The sequence below is a fragment of the Oreochromis aureus genome, linkage group 11 (genome assembly GCF_013358895.1).
Source record: "Oreochromis aureus strain Israel breed Guangdong linkage group 11, ZZ_aureus, whole genome shotgun sequence".
NCBI lineage: Eukaryota > Metazoa > Chordata > Actinopteri > Cichliformes > Cichlidae > Oreochromis > Oreochromis aureus.
This window is the reverse complement of record NC_052952.1, coordinates 23,533,826-23,550,257: the sequence shown is the minus strand read 5'-3', so window position 1 is coordinate 23,550,257 and position 16,432 is coordinate 23,533,826. Positions and strand designations below refer to the sequence as shown.

Genomic DNA, 16,432 nt, shown 5'->3' with positions numbered 1-16,432 from the left:
CTTTACAGATTTACAAGCGAGTTAGATTAATAGATTGCTTCACATCCCTGAAGACCGCTGTCTGGTACAAGAGTTTTATTAAGTATTGTCCATTCTTCACTTGTCTTGGAAAAAAAAAAGAAAATTAACATGACATGAAAAAAGCTGATTTTATATAAAGCTAAATAGGAATTAAATCATTTTCCTGAAGTTGTCCATGGCTTCTTTCACCTTCTCAAGCTCGGCCTGGCTCTGTCGTAGCTGTAAAGAGAAAGAAGTTTCCTATTTACAAGGAATTCTTACATCCTGAGAATCCTGGCGAGTCAATTTCCTTTTCCCACCTTCTCAGCGTCCTGCTCCTGCACCTTCACCGGCACCTTCTCCTTGTAGTCATTCTTCCCCATCTTCTCTCTCAGTTTCTCCATCAGTTTCTCCAAATCACCTTTCTTTGTCATCAGCTTAGCCACTTCCTTCTCCACGTCAATGAGACCCTGTGGGAGGAAAAAAGTGAAAATGGGAATAGCAGCTAAAACTTGTGATCCTGTTATTTTTGCTCTGTAATAGAGAAACTAAAAAAAAAAAAAAACACTGAACTGCCATTCAGGTGGAGCAAATTTAAAAATGGCATTACTGATAGCATAAATGCACATCTACTCATATCTATCAGGCTATTCACAGGGGAATTCACCTAATTTAAAACTTGAAAAAAAGAAAACCTACATGTAAAACACTAGTGCATTCATAGTACAAGGGATCTAAAATACACACTTAGATATACACACACCTGATGTAACAGACAGATGGAAGGATACAAACAGAACAGGGCAGATTACTGGCCCTCACCTTGAGCATAAGGTTGACAGTACATCTGTCAGAAGCGATAGCCACAGCACAGCCTTCTGGGACAGGCTGGTTGGCTGTCAGAGGGATGACGGCCTGAGAATAAGACAAGGTCTGGATCTGCAGACTGTATTTCTGCACCAGGGACACGGTTGCAGAGTCTATGCACTGGAGGTAGCCTAGGAGAGAAAAATACAGATGGTAAAGGTTTCGAGCATCAGAACAGTGCATTCCTGATGAGCTATAACTCTGATTTAGTGCATATACATTCTCTACATACTGGTGTGCAGTTGAATTCATTTTAATGAAGCATATTTTATAATAACAACATATGGTATGTAAATGCTTTAACATACTTTCCTGTATGCCAAAGCTGAACTATAAAGTAGGAGAGGTTGGAAAATATTATGTAAAGTAGCTGAAAACTGCCTTGTTAGACTCTAATCCTTCCTTTTAATAGCAAGTTTACTTCTTCAGAGAATCAGAAACTTTTCTTGGAGACTTCTAAAGTTTTTGTGTCTTTCATGCCAAACTCTTTGTTGCTTCAGTCCACTCGATCTGTCACTACAGTTGCTCCCCTCTTTAGATCTTTAACTCATTGCTTGTCATAAAACGCAGCATTACTGCCATCAGATTTGAAACTACAGTGGAATAAAAATAGACTGCTCAAAAAAATAAAATAAGGGAGCACGCGATCATCCCAGTATAACATAATATCCCTAAAATTTAAGCGGCATCAATCAGTCCAGTCAGAAATCATAAACCATTCAGAATCATGTTCACCTGCTTTGGTGCAAATGAAAGTTGCTGGAGAAACAGCAACAAGACAACCAAATGGTTTTCACAGGTGACGACCACAGACCATTGCTCTCGCTCTATCCCTCCTGATTTAACTTGCTGCTGGTTGCATGACTCACTGTCTACATCCCACTCAGGTTACTCAGTGAGTCCAGCTCCAGGATGGCCACATCCGTACAAGAAGGTTTGCGGTGTCTCTCAGACAGACACCAGGGGACATGAGGAGAGCTGGACAGCTTGGCGGCAGGACCAGTATCTGGTCCATTGTGCAGCGGAGACAGAATGACCTCCAGCAGGTTATTCAAGCGCATGTTTCTAACCAAACAGTCAGAATCAGACTCTACGAGGGTGACAAGTGGGATCTGTGCTCACAGCCAAGCACCATGCAGCTCAACTGGCATTCTCCTAGGAAAACCAGAACTGGCAGGCATGCCACTGGCATCCCATTCTGTTCACAGATGATGTTGCAGGCAGCATAACATTTGCCACAGCATCTCCAGACTATTTCATGCTTGTCACGTGCTCAGTATGAACCTGCTTTCATCTGTGAAGAGAACAGGGCGCCAGTAGTGGACCTGCCAGTTCTGGTGCTCTCTGGCAAACTCCAATCAAGCTGCACGGAGCTGATCTGTGAGCACAAATCAGGCCGCCAGATCAGGTGAATGTCGCCAGGTCCTCAAATATTTTGTTTCTAACAGTTTGATCTGAAACAAGGATACAAGTAGCCCGCTAGAGGTCATTCTGTAAGGGCTCTGGCAGTGCTCCTTGTCCCACAGAGAAGAGCAGATAGCATAAGAGCCAGCTCTGCTAGCACCCCCAGGTATCACCTCCACACTGTTGAGACTGTGCTGGGTGAAGACAGCAAATCTTCTGATAACACGTATGAATGTACCGCCCTGGAGGAACAGGACTCAACGGGCTTCAGATACCGACTCGAGCTACCAGCAGTGACAAGAACACTAACAAAAAGCTGAACTACAGGAAACTCAACCAGGAGGGCAAAATTTTCTGTGGTCACCACCCCTCCCCCCAACTTTCTCTGTCTTTGTTGCCTCTCCAGTCCACCTGTTGTCACTTTCATCTGCACCAAACCATTGTGAAATGAATTCAAAATGGTTTGTGCTTCCTAACTGGACATATTAATATCCCAGAAGTTTAACTGGGACTGTAAGGTCAAGTGTTCCCTTAATTTTTCTGAGCAGTGTGCAAAAAGATTTCCATTTGAAGCTGGCAGGCTTGTGTGAACATGTTGAATTGAGCTCATTTCCAACTGTAAGTACAGCACTGAATAGACATGCTGGTTAATTTCCACTGTCTCAGGGGATCTAAGGACCTATTTCAATATCCAAACAATTTTAACAAATACGATGAGAGACATGAAAACAGATGAAATATGAACTAAAAATTATTTTAGCATCACTTTAGGAATTTATTTTGTGTGTCTTACAGTCAGCTCTGGTCTTGGTTAGATTGTAGTCAGCCCTGAGCGATCGGATCGTCTTGACAATGGTCATTATGAACTCCATGTCGCGGTCCACCTCCTCACTGTTCCAGCAGAACTACAACAAATCACAGGGGAAAAAATGTAATTCCAAAAAACACAAAACAGCACTCTCCACAAAAAGAAACTTTTTAAGGCTATTTGAGCATCAGTAAGATTCAGCACAAGCTCCCCCCCCACCCCCTTTTCTCACCTCCTCGGTGGTGGGATATGATGTGACGCAGATGCTGGGAGGATCGCTCTGAGGTTTTCTTCGTGGTAACCTCTGATAGAGCTCCTCAGTGACGAAGGGCATCAAGGGAGACAGCAGGCGTAGACCAACCTCTAGACAGGTGTAAAGGGTCTGCCTGCACACCAGGGCTTGTCTCTGGCTCGTGCTGTCTTCCTCTGCTTTACTGAATACTGGCTTCACACTTTCCTGGAAAACAAGAAGACAGAAAGGAAAAGATAAGGAGGAAGTGGAACTTTCATGTGACTCTGGGCTGCTCAGTGGCCTACAAGATCCTTACCAGGTAGATGTCACAGAGCTCGTACAGCCAGAAGTTGTAGATGGCGGTGGTGATGGTCGGGAAGTCGTAGGCCTTGAAGCCGGCGTCACAGAGTGTAACAGCGGCGCTCAGCCTGGACAGAATCCACCTGTCAGATACGCTCTCCTCTCCAGATAACTGAGAGGATCGACAGAAGTGTAAAAAAAAAAAAAGAAGAAGAAAAAGAGAGATCTTTAGATTCAGGCAACACAACCCCGTACCAGGTATGTCCCAAATATTAATGTGTGCTAATCTACGAATACAAATCAGGGCAAACTAAGCCCCCAAACAGAAAGTGTTTTTTTTTAAACAGAGATTTGGTCAAAATGTGTTACGTATGTAACTCGAGGAATATCAATAAGCATGGAACGGTCTTTGTTTATGTTCTGTATCCTTCATCTGTTCCCTTGGTCTCACCTGGACTTTCTCTGATGGTACAAAGTTGTCTCCTAGAGTCTTCATGGCAAACTTCACAGCATTCCACAGTTTGTTGCAGAAGTGACGGTAGCCCAGGATGCGGTTGACATCCAGGTTGATATCCCTACCTGCGAGATTCATAAATGAAGATTACAGTAAATACCAAAGAACAAATCCAGTGGAAATCAAGCTGTATACTTGTTATACTTGTTAAAATGTAGTTTTCTATCTGCTAGATGACATATCATGAGTGAAAAAGGCATTAGTGGCCATAGCTGTGGGTACTATAGCATTGGTCTGACGAAAGAAAAGGTGCAGATCTTCACCCAAGTCTGAAAAACTCATGAATGTCTACTTCTGATTGACAGAGATAGGCTTTTATGGTTTGTAATTAATGTATATTAGTGAATTTCAAACACTGGTCATTAAAAGGAATCTAAGAAGAAAAAAAACAGGACAAACAAGGAAGACGTAAAAAGTTCACCTTGGCTGGTGTAAGCACACAGAGCAAACCGAAGAGCATCTGTGCCACACTCTGGGATGCCATTTGGGTAGTCTGACTTCTGGCCCTGCTTCGCTCTCTCCACCTCCACAGGATCCAAGTTGCTGTCGATCAGCTGGGCATGAAGACCCTAGAGGATAGAGAGTAAGAGGACGAGGGATGTTTTCAACAATTTTCTCTTTTCATCTTCAGAATATGAGACCCTCCTTCGACTGCTTGATGTTTAAACTGGCCAGGGAGGAAAGGACCTTCAGAGGGAAAACATTCAGGGTTAAGCTTAGTTTACAAGTCCTTCAGTGCCCTCTAGAGGACAGGTCCGTTTCATCTGACTGAACAATTTCCCCGCAGCTGGTGAAGAGATTGATGGACTCAATAAAAGCTTGTTGGAAGCAGAAAGAGGTGCTTAATAAAGCTTATATAAGAGTAAGGGCCTGAAGGGACCCATGAGAGCATGGTGACTATGTAAAAGACAACCCAAACAGAAGGGAGAAAAGAGTACATATATTTACGTTTGCCTAAGTGTTTGTGTGTATCTGAGCGTGGATTAAAGGCTGATTAGGCTTTACCTCCAGGGAGATCCCTGTAATGACGTCTAGAGGGTCGATAACGTTGCCCAGAGACTTGCTCATCTTCCTTCCGTGAGCATCACGTACCACTGCATGCAGATAAACCTGAAAAATGAAACGAAAACATCAGTGAGTCATGTAGTACAAATATCACATCCTGCTGTGTCAGTGTCGTGGGTGATTGGTCTCACCTCCTTGAAGGGCAGCTTGCCTGTCAGTTTGAGACCCATCATCACCATGCGGGCAACCCAGAAGAACAGGATGTCATGGCCCGTCTCCAACAAGGTGCCGGGGTAAAATACCTGCAGGTCCTCATTCTAGAACCAACGACAACAAACACATTGGGAAAAATAACACTGAATGATTAATATTTTAGGAGGGTTTTTCTTTTATACTATGAAACCAGAAATCAGGTATTAACATTTCCATGTTTCTCTTTTCTAGTCTGCTTAAGGTTTTCTTTCAGTCTACTGAAACAATGTGCCCTCTGTGTCAGCAGAAAGAAAGTCATTTAACCTCAGTGTTTTACCTCATTAGGCCAGCCGAAGATAGAAAAGGGGAAAATGCCAGACGAGAACCAAGTGTCCAGAACGTCCTCGTCTGAAACGCAGGAGCAAAAGTTATCTAATCTGCATGAATATGGAGTAGAATTAATTAAATTAGGCGAATGCGTGTGTTGGCGCATTATGAAGTTATTAGATAACTTTACAATAATTGTGGTACGGAAAAGTGCCAAATTAAAAACAGCTAAATCTCACCCTGTCTGAGGGTAATTTTGTCGGCAGACACATTAAAGCGTTTCGCCGCTTTCTCCCTGGCCTCTTCCTCTGATCTCCCACTCACCCAGTAATGACCGTCCATGTCCTGCAGGCAAAAGAACAGAAGAAGAAATAAATCTGGGAAACAGACAATGACATGCACGATACGGATGCAGCTTTTATCTGTCATCTGAAATCCTCCAGACCTTGACAACAGAAAGAGAAGTCATCTTACCTCTCCTGGTTTCACAGACGGATCGTTGACAGTGATGAAGTAAGCAGGAATACGGTGACCCCACCACAGCTGCCGAGAGATACACCAATCCCTGAAAAAGAAGACAGAGAGACGGATGTGAAAATGAACTCGGTGCACACTTTCTGATAATCATCTCCTTTCTAGACCTGAACCAATTTGTTCACTAATAGGTGAGGCGATGGCAGAAAATTAACTGGCATCAATTTTAATAATTGATAATGTAATATATTCTTTTTTTAATTAAACTTTCTCCGGTTCTGGCTCATCACTTTCTATTAACTGATTTCCTTTTTCCTGTGTGATGAGAAATCAAATATCTTCAGGCTTAAACAAGCTTGTTTCTGAGAAAATTTCATGTGTTTTAAATAACATATTAATCAAATAGCCAAGGAAATATTCTGCCAATTAACTGATAACAAAAAGACTTCCAACTGTAGCCCAACTACAGTAAAGTTAATATTTCCTACACTGAAATTGACACCTTTTCTCAAAATTTGTGTTTAAATGCCTAAAACTGCAGAAACCGAATGTGTCAAATTGCTTAAACTAAAAGCTTAAAACTAAAAAATAAACAATTAGGAAGTAGTGTTTACTTAATGTTGTCCAGCCAGTTGAACCATGTTTTGAGGTGGTGGTCAGGGATGATTTTGAGTCTGCCTTCTCTGACAGCATCAGCAGCCTCCTTGCCCATATCTCTGCAGTCCACATACCACTGGGGCTTCAGCAGCGGCTCCACAATGTCCTTGGAACGGCTGATAGGGAACACGCACAATGGGGCTTAAATGAATACGGATAAAGGAATCTCAAACAAAAACAACCCATGTTCAGCTTGTGCACAAATTTTACCTGCAAACTGGGACAACCATAGGGTTGTCTTTGATCTCTTTAAACTGGCCTCTGTCTTTGAGAGCCTGAAGCACCGCTTTCCTGGCCTCAAAACGCTTCATGCCCTGGGGAGGGAAGGACGAGTTAAAAATAAAAAATTCTGAAAAATAAAATGGCCTCATGAAGCAAACTATGAGAAAGCATGACTTTAGTGTCACACACTGCAGGGGGGAAGGACGATAATGAGACACTATACCAGGAAGGGAGGAGGCACGTTAATGAGCAGGCCATTTTCATCCAAGATGTTGATGAAGGCCAGATTGTGTCTCTCTCCAACCTCGTAGTCATTATGGTCATGAGCCGGGGTGATTTTGACAGCGCCTGAACAGAAAATGGTGCAGAGAGACAGGCCAAGCAGAGAACAAGGGAAAAAAGAAAAAAAAAAGAACAATTGTAATGAGGCAAGTGGCTGGGCTTAACGACTTGTTATGATTACTTATTCTCGGCACACTGTAGACCTGCAGCCATGACATCTTTTTTCTGTACCCCGGGCCTACCTGTTCCAAAGCTCATGTCCACAAAGTCATCAAAGACTATGGGCATCTTGCGGTCACAGAAAGGATGAAGAACCATTTTTCCTTTTAGATGCTGATATCTGGCGTCGGCAGGGTGAACAGCTACTGCGGTGTCTCCAAGCATAGTCTCGATTCGAGTCGTGGCAACGATCACCTCCTCATCTGAGGGACAGAGACAGAACAAGAAGACCTGTATCGTAACAACATCATAATGTGTCTTTGTTAACATCTTTTGCTTTCCATAAATTTACATACCAGATCCATCCACCTTGTAGGCAAAAGACACCAAGACCCCAAACTCAATTTTCTCCTTGTAACCAGGCACAGGCAAAAGAGTCCTGCCAGCGAGCTCCTTTTTATCCACCTGAAAGCCAAGAAATACATTTAATCAAGAGGGGACACAATGCCCGGCACTTCCAAAATGGCTCCGTTACCATTACAGCCTAATAACAGGGTTATCAGTGGAGCCTTTTTCAGGGTATTTATTCTGTTCATGCAGTCACACATTTATACAAAAAAGACTAACAAAGTAAGCAAGAGCCCTTAAATGCAAAAGTGTTTCATTTTGTATTCACACGAGCAGGAACTTGCATGAATTACCACATTACACAAAGTAAAGATACAATATGTCATCACAGTAAGTAGTACAAAGAATCCAAGAGTCTTTTTTTCAATACTTCATGCTTCAGACATAATTCCGTAGGTAATCTAAAGGTTTGTGCTGATATCCAGTCCTAGTAATCAGTGGGTGACATTACCTAACGTAACATTGCTTCATCAGTCTGTTAAAAGAACGCAACTCTATCATCGAGATGTGATTCGGTTTTATGCTAATGTTCCTCACGGCTTCATTAAGACATTCTCACATCATTAAGAGAACGAGCTGCAGTGCTCACGCCACATTTACCATATTTGGAAAGCACATCTAATGCCATAAAATGCACGAGCTCAGGGATATCATACCATAACACTTGTACTGTATTATGATGGTTAATTTGATCATTAAGAGACGCCACATCCAATATCTGGCTATGGAATAAACATCCATACACTCAGACTAATATTAAACTGTAGCTTAGAAATGGAGCAACAGTAACAAACTTCATCTCCCGTTAATACTGTTCAGTCTGACCTCTTAAAAAATCTTTATTAATCAGGACTTTAGTAAGGAGAACTTTTATCTCTTTCCCCCATGAAGACAACATTTGACAACCTTCCTAGTACCCTTAACAATTAGTCTGACACCTCATATATCAATAAAGATGTAGTTTGGCGACCAAGTAGCTGCATAGGTGGAGACCATCCTCATTATCTTCTGATGCAGAGCCAGTCATTTTGTTCTATAAGCAGGCGTGAAATATCACAGAACCTGCTCAGCTCAGGAAAGAGCTTTGAGGGTTACAAGGTAGTAGACTTTCAAGGGCTAAAGAGCCAATAAATGTGAAATTATAGAGTGAAATGAGTGAGGGCAGGTCTGTGTACACCTCCTGCATGTAAAGGCATGCTGATGGTGTCTTTGGGCTCTGTGTGATGTATCTGGACCAGTGCTGCTGGTCCTTAACATATATCATATAATCTCATAAAGGAGCAGCTTTGAAGTTTCCTCTCTGTCACAGCCGCAGATCGCCGGACTCACTCTTATGTGTGGTTACTAATTTGTTCTGACAAGTCAGTGCAGACCCCTGTTACTGTTCACCAGCCTGTTTTCTTCGGCTTCATCCACAACAGAGTAATTCACGACAGCCATTTCAAAAATGGCTGTGCCTCCTTTGTGCCTCCTCCTTGTTCGTTAGCTTTTAGGGTTGCGTGTTGCCTGGTGTGAAAGATTAACTGCACCTAGAAGGGCTTTCATGTTCCTGACTGTTATTTTTTTTGTTCTGTAACCTTTTTTTTGTCTGTGTCCAAGTTGAAAAACCTCCAGGAGAGCGGGCCAGGTAGTAATAGTTCACTTACTAAAACGCCACACAGGGTTTAAGGAGGTCAGAGACCCCAAGATTTTTTTTTTCCTTTCTTTATTGTCCAGAACAGTCAGGCTGAGTTCTTATACTTCACTTACAAGTTAGATTGAGTTTGGAGCGGGTTTGACTCTTTTAGCGTCCACCTTCCTTGCACTACTATTTTATTTTGTGGATTTTATTTTTTTGCAAAACAGTAAAACCTTTAACCCATACTCGATAACTTTGTTAACTCTCATCTGGTTGGTTAATATTGATCCCCCTCGTTAAGTTGGGGTGGTATCACTTGTTTGGCCTAAGTTTGATTTGAGCAGAGTGTACCAGACTTGGTACATTTTTTTCCTCGGGGTAACTGTTCATGGGGGAGTTCACAATATAATCATGTTTCAGTGAGCTTAGCATATCCACAAGATGCATGTGAGACAGCTCCATTTATATTCTTTATATACTTGTCTGTGAATGTCCATCCTAGTATGAGTACCGTTGCGGCTAGAGGCGGGACTCACCACACACCCCACAATACAACATCACAATACTTAACTCACAATATGATATTAGAGTGACTTCCAACATTTATCGATATGTTGAATGTTAAAGTAATATATATTGCAATTTATAACCCTTTTTTCAACTGTAAATTGCAGTCAGTCCAAGTCCAACTGCAGCTGTTTACAAAAAGGTTACCTCCTATCAGACCACCTGTGCAATTAGCTTGCGATCAAATATGGCCGTGAGTGTGCAACATCCTCAACCTCTTGGCAACAATTTAGTCATCACAAGTTGAAATCTGCCAGAATGTGAAATAATTCAATATTACCTCCAGGGAGCCACCAATTTATTTGTAGATGTGTCACATTTTTATTTGTGTGACTGAGCTTTTAGCTCGTCTTGAATTAGGAGGTAGGTTTGTCAAGTTACAGATTTTTTTTTTTTTTTTTGGTCGAGACGATTTAATCTAAGTTTTCTTGGCTAACATTACCTCAGGATGTGGTGCATGAGATGAGCACCGTTGTTCATATCATTCCAGAAGTATTTTAAATATTTCATTAAACATCAATATTTGGTGTCGCTGTATCGATACAATGTTGCCATGGAAAATATCTCAGTGTATCAATATTCCCCCCACTTCCAGTTGTCTTGTGGTGAAAATGGCCCCAAAAACGCAGAGTGACTTGCCTCTATGTCAGAGATGGCAGAGTTTAGTGTACAGGACCAGTTGACCAGCCTCTTGCTCCTGTAGATCACTCCCTCATCGTGCATGCGGATAAAGGCCTCTTGGACTGCATAGGAAAGTTTCTAGAGGAGCCCAGGTAAACAGAAAAAAAGTTTTATTTTTAACTATTATTGAACACAAAATTTCCCACACTTCAAAGATTTTAGAAACCTTACAGGGTCCATAGTGAAGCAAGCTCTGTCCCAGTCCAGGGAAGAGCCCAGTTTCTTCAGCTGATGGTAGATCCGGTCTCCCTTCCTACAAGGGATAAAAAGAAATATTGTGGTGTTTTTCCTATTTAAGATTCTTTAAATCTTCGTTTTCCTGCTACTTCTTTTACTCACTCATTCTTCCATTTCCAGACTTCCTGGATAAAGTTTTCCCTGCCCAGGTCATGACGGCTCATGCCCTTCTCTCTCATCAGCTTTTTCTCCACCACCACCTGGGTCGCAATGCCAGCGTGGTCACAGCCTGGGTTCCAGAGGGTGGTCTCACCTCGCATCCTGTGCCTGCACAGACCGGATGGGAGATTAGCTCAAACATATTAACAGAGAGAAATTTCATCAGTTAACAAAGAAATTATAGTTTATTAAATTACCATCTGGTCAGACAGTCTTGGATGGCGTTGGTGAGGGCGTGACCCAGGTGAAGTGATCCTGTCACATTAGGTGGAGGGATGCACATCATGAAGATGCCCTTAGCATTTTTCTCACTGATACTCTTCCTCTACAGAATATAGTGACAGACAGGTTATTTGAAGCTAAAATTATCAATTAAAAATCTAATTCAGCACCATTTTTATAATATCTGAGGACTTACCCCATACTCAGGCTTGAAGAAGCCCTGCTTCTCCCACCACGGATACCAGGCAGCCTCCACATACTGAGGACTGTAGGAGTCAGGAAGTGGACTAACAACATCTGGCAGCAAAGGTGAGGAAAGGGTTGAGTAAAGCATCTGAAGCTCACTCAAGTGAAATGCTGAAAAAACTACTAATAGAGTCTGAAAAGAAGGTGCACTTTTTCAAATATGTCATCACTCAGTGGAATAATAAACCTCTAATGAATAAAAAAAGCTGCAAAACCCAGAAGGACTAAATGTAAAGGTCATCAAAGTACAATAATACACACATAATATACAATGAGAAGTGTGATGACACTTGGATGTTAAGCTTTCTAGCATACATACGAACATCAATCCTGAAGCCTGAGGTAGAATCTGTTCCCCTAAATCTAAAGAATACTGTGGTTGTCTATCCTATGTGTCTTCTATTTTACACAGCACCTACTTGGTGAAATGTCCACATTTATCTAAAAACTAACTCAAGAAAGCCTTTATTTGTCACATGCAACCTTACATACACAACACAGACAGAACAACTTTTGTTTTGTTTGTGAATGAACAGCAGAGTCTGAATGGAGTGACCACAGGCCTGAGCTACAAAGCAGGATTTGGTGCTTACTGAGGCAACTTTAGGGTTAAACCTGGATTTTCTGGGTAATGACAGTGGTTAACTTGTGATGGGATGGCACATCACCATGGTAACTTCTGCTGCAGATCCATCTTGTTATAAAGGAAGTTAGGTTCAAGAGAGGGGGTCAATTGGTACAAAACTACCACCCACTGATCAATCAATTCTCCGGAAAATAGTGGTACCATTAACGTGGACCTCGTGCCCAGACAGCAGGAAGGTCTATTTTATCCAGCTTTACTTCCTGGCTTTAAAAAGCCTTTATTGACATAGTGCTTTTCCAATACAGTGCGTGCACACACGCACACACGCACACACACACACACACACCTCTAGAAACTGTACAGCTTAACTTGATTTACAGTGGGTTTTTTAAATACTAGGCCACAGCTTAAATCATTTAACCTGCTTTTGGTATCAAGACACGTCACACTTGTAATGCTTTTAGCCCAGCCTGTTTGAACTTTGCATATTTTTCAGATATTACAGGTCTTTGTTGTTCTGCTGCCAACAGACCTGTCAGTGTTGTCTCCCCTTTCCTGCCCTACTCTCTCCTACTTTGCTCCTCAATTCCCTCTTTATCAGCTGAGCTAGGTCCAGTCATTGATGACTGCTCTGCCTCTAACTAAAGCAGCTCTCCAGCATCTTCAGATCTCCACTTCCTTATTTCTTTTTCTTGTAAGATGGAAGTACTGGTAGGCTGTCTTTTTGCAGTTTTATTTGTTGGTTTACTTTTTTACCTCATTAGTTTAGGGAGAGAAGCTCTTGGTCCTACAACCCACTGACCCTAACGTGTTCCACTTTTTTGCTTCTTTTTTTGCCAGGCCATTTCCTCTGTTTTATTTTCCGTTTAAATTAAACAGCTTGAAACTTAGGTGTGGCATCCGCTTTACAGGTTGTGGTCACTGAGATAAGGTAACTTCACAGTGCAAGCTGCAGGGAAGCTTCCCTGGAACACAACGTTACGTGCAATGTGCTTACAGTACACAAATCAACTCGAGCATAGTGAACACTCACCTTTTTTTTCTCCAGCAGTGGTGGCGATGTTATATGTAATCACTCCCAATTCCTTCTTCTCAGGTTTGGCCTTTTTCTGAGAAAAAAAGCAGAAGAAAAAAAGAGATGAGAGACTTTGAAATAGTAACGTCTTCAGTGACTGTGTTACTATCAACTACAAATCAGATGGCTAGTTCAGGGTCACCCTTTCAAATTTTCATTTTCATTTTCAAATTTTTGTGTTCCGTACGTTTGTTTTTCTTACAGGTGAGGCAGTTAGCGATAAATAGTGCATTTCTATTTGTACTCTATCCTTTTATTATGTCTTCCCCTATCACCCTCCTCCCCCTTTTCCCCCATATCCTGCCTTAGACATTGTCATACTGTATACCACATATAATGTAATAACTGAAATGACATGAACAGAAATGAAGAAATAAACAGATAAGCTCTGAACAAGAGCAGTCTATGGAGAATTTATACAGCTGATCACAGTGCATTGAGATCATAATTTTCACAGAACACAGCAGGACTAAAAATAAAAAAACAAGAAAGTGCTTGTATGAATGTAATATGTTATATAAACCACTTTCACTTTCAAGTAGGGTAGAAAAGCACTACACAAGAACAGATGATTTACCGTGGATATTTGCGATTTACAAAACTTCACAAATGAATTTCTCTTTGTACATGTTGGGTATTTATACCTCAGATGGCGGCTGTGTCTTTTTCTTTGCTTCCATTTCTTTCTTCTGTTGGAATTTTTCAAGCTTTTCTCTCTTCTTTGCTTCTTTCTTCAGCTGGGCCTCCGTCTTCGGTGGGCCTGAGAGAGAAAACATCACAATGGCATGAGATACGGTACATTGCATTCTGCTAATACTTATCAAGTGATTCGTTGAAGTTCCTAACCGTTTGCTGGAGCGCCGGGAGAGTCAGCAGCAGGACTGCCATTAACAGCATTTGTAGCAGCATTTGTTTTTGGTGTGACTGGGACCATCTTTTCACAAAGAACGATCGCCCCCAGTACCTTCAGGAACTGTGGCTGATTAATGCAGGTCGTGAACCATCTGGTAACATTCGTTACAGCCTTCCTGTCTGACGGATCCAATGCCTGAGTGTTTATAAAAGCATATTAAAGCTTTTCTGTTCAGAAGCTATGCAGAAAAACCTGTTAGACAGAAAGTTTAGCGCAGCACACATACATATTTGAAGGGGAGCAAAACAGCTGTAGCTACAGCCATATCAGCCAGGGTAATGCTCTCTCCCACCAAGTAGGTTCTTGGTGCCAAAGCCTGATCGAGAACCTTAAGAACACGCATCAGCTCCGCACGGGAACTCTGCTGGAGCTGAGAATGCACAAAGAGTAGGAGAATACATTTTTACATGAACAAATCAGACACACGTTCAGGTCCAAGGAAGCTTTTAAATACCTTCTTATCCACTCCTGTCACCCCCATCAGAGGGAAGACCACAGCACACGACACTGGGGTTAGCTCATTGTCTGCAAAACTGAGCCACTGCCAAACCTGGCTCTGCTGCTTAGCATCTAGACCAGCCCTCTTTCCCTGAAAGGCTAAGTACCACGACACAGCAGTGGCCCCGCTCACTAGAGAGTCACCATCCCCAGCGGTGCCCAGCACCAGGGCTGGTCTGGAGCGGGCGTTCAGAGATGCAGGAGGGTCCTCTGTGATGATCCGCGGCCGGGAGGACGGTCCATATTCTGCAGCTAAGAGAGCCAGAAGGCTCCTGAAGTCATCAGGGTGAGGGGACACGTAGAGAGTGGTCATCTCTGGTGAAGACACATTAAGGTTGCATGAAGTAAGAGAGAAACACTCATTTTGTTGCTGTAATTGAGCATTTCCTTATCAGACTGGATGGGTGTGTTTGCTGGCAGAAACACTGTTATGTCAAACTTCATGCCACCCAAGGGGATGTCCAGAAGGTTTGTCAAAGCAAACTGTTTAAACATATTTAATAAAATCAGCTTTAAGCATGTCACAGTGGGTATCAAAGGAGCTTAAAAAAAGGATAGATATGTTAGCCCGTTAGCTCTTTATTTCACTTTCTGCAGCTCTGAGCCGTGCCACCTGTCAGACTGATGAAAACTCATGCAAGCAGGCTAGTTAGCTTAAGCTAACGAGTCAAACTGAAAGAAGTTTTTCTTCAGCAGCTCCGCCGTGAACTTTAATAAACCTTTATTCAAGCTGCCACAACTTTAAATTCACCAGAACGTAAGCGTCTAAGAAACCTGCGGCTTGCTATTAAAATGTTCCAAAGCGAGTCATGCGTACCTTTGAATGAAACAGACAGAGACGTCAGCTCAGTTAGCGCACACACACAGCCACATGAATGCCCGTCTGATGCAATGAAACGGCATCGACGAGTTCCGGGTTTCAGTCGCCGCTTCCGGCACAAAACGGAAGTCATGTTATCTACAACAACAGTTCAGCAACAACTACCACTGAAGGTATTTTAATCAGCGATCGGCGATTAGATTAGATTACATTAGATTAGCAACGCCACTCTGTAAAGCTATTAAATTAAAAATTAAAGGACTTGTATTTTAGAAAAAAAAAAGTCTTATTAAAGCTGTTAAAACTGCTAATAAAAGCTATTTAAAAGCAGTTTGCCTCAAAAATAAAAAGTCAAAGTATGATGGTGATGATAGTGATTATTATTAGTAGTAGTAGTAATACATAGCTATTACATCAAATCAGCTAATTGTAAGAAAATGATAATAAACAAGTAGTTATTTAAAAAATAGAAATTACAATCAGTTGACTGAATTTAATTACACAGACATATCTTTAAATATAAATACATTGACACACATAGTGACTCTTACACTTTCGGCCACTTTACCTTCCACCTTAAGCCCCTGGTACTCTATTGTTTCGCGCTCCTTCCTCCAGATGTTGCTATTTGGACTGTTATGCTCCTTATCACCACTACAATGTCTGTTGATATATATATATTACACCAAAACAATATATTTGCATGCAAATAGGCATAACAAATGTTTTATATCTCATGTGCCCTCGATAATAAAAATGTATCTGTGGTAGAGAGTCATCTTGCAGGTTATGGTTATATATTAGTATTGTTTCATCATCATTTAGTACAAATAACGCAGTTTAATAAATATAGTATAATAGTATAATAAAGCAGCAGTTTACCGATCTGGTAAAAACGTAATACCAACATCATCATGGTTTATTCTGCAAAATTCTGTCATTTTTTACTGTCTAAAAAT

At 41.7% G+C, this 16,432-nt stretch overlaps 1 protein-coding gene across 1 annotated transcript; it reads right to left on the bottom strand.

Annotated features, from left to right (window-relative positions):
• Positions 1 to 60: 60 nt before the first annotated feature.
• On the bottom strand, positions 61 to 15,605 carry vars1 (valyl-tRNA synthetase 1). Its single transcript, XM_031744166.2, has 29 exons — positions 15,471 to 15,605; positions 14,610 to 14,968; positions 14,382 to 14,525; positions 14,089 to 14,290; positions 13,887 to 14,002; positions 13,201 to 13,276; positions 11,532 to 11,632; positions 11,311 to 11,438; positions 11,057 to 11,221; positions 10,889 to 10,970; positions 10,676 to 10,795; positions 7,800 to 7,908; positions 7,527 to 7,706; positions 7,226 to 7,350; positions 6,991 to 7,094; positions 6,738 to 6,896; positions 6,124 to 6,214; positions 5,889 to 5,994; positions 5,660 to 5,730; positions 5,322 to 5,447; positions 5,131 to 5,235; positions 4,547 to 4,694; positions 4,063 to 4,190; positions 3,628 to 3,783; positions 3,312 to 3,536; positions 3,065 to 3,176; positions 823 to 998; positions 321 to 470; positions 61 to 240 (listed from the first exon to the last, which is right to left on the bottom strand). Exons 2-29 carry the CDS (start codon positions 14,964 to 14,966, stop codon positions 172 to 174), a joined length of 3,831 nt encoding a protein of 1,276 aa, XP_031600026.1. The 5' UTR covers positions 14,967 to 14,968; positions 15,471 to 15,605; the 3' UTR covers positions 61 to 171.
• Positions 15,606 to 16,432: the final 827 nt, after the last annotated feature.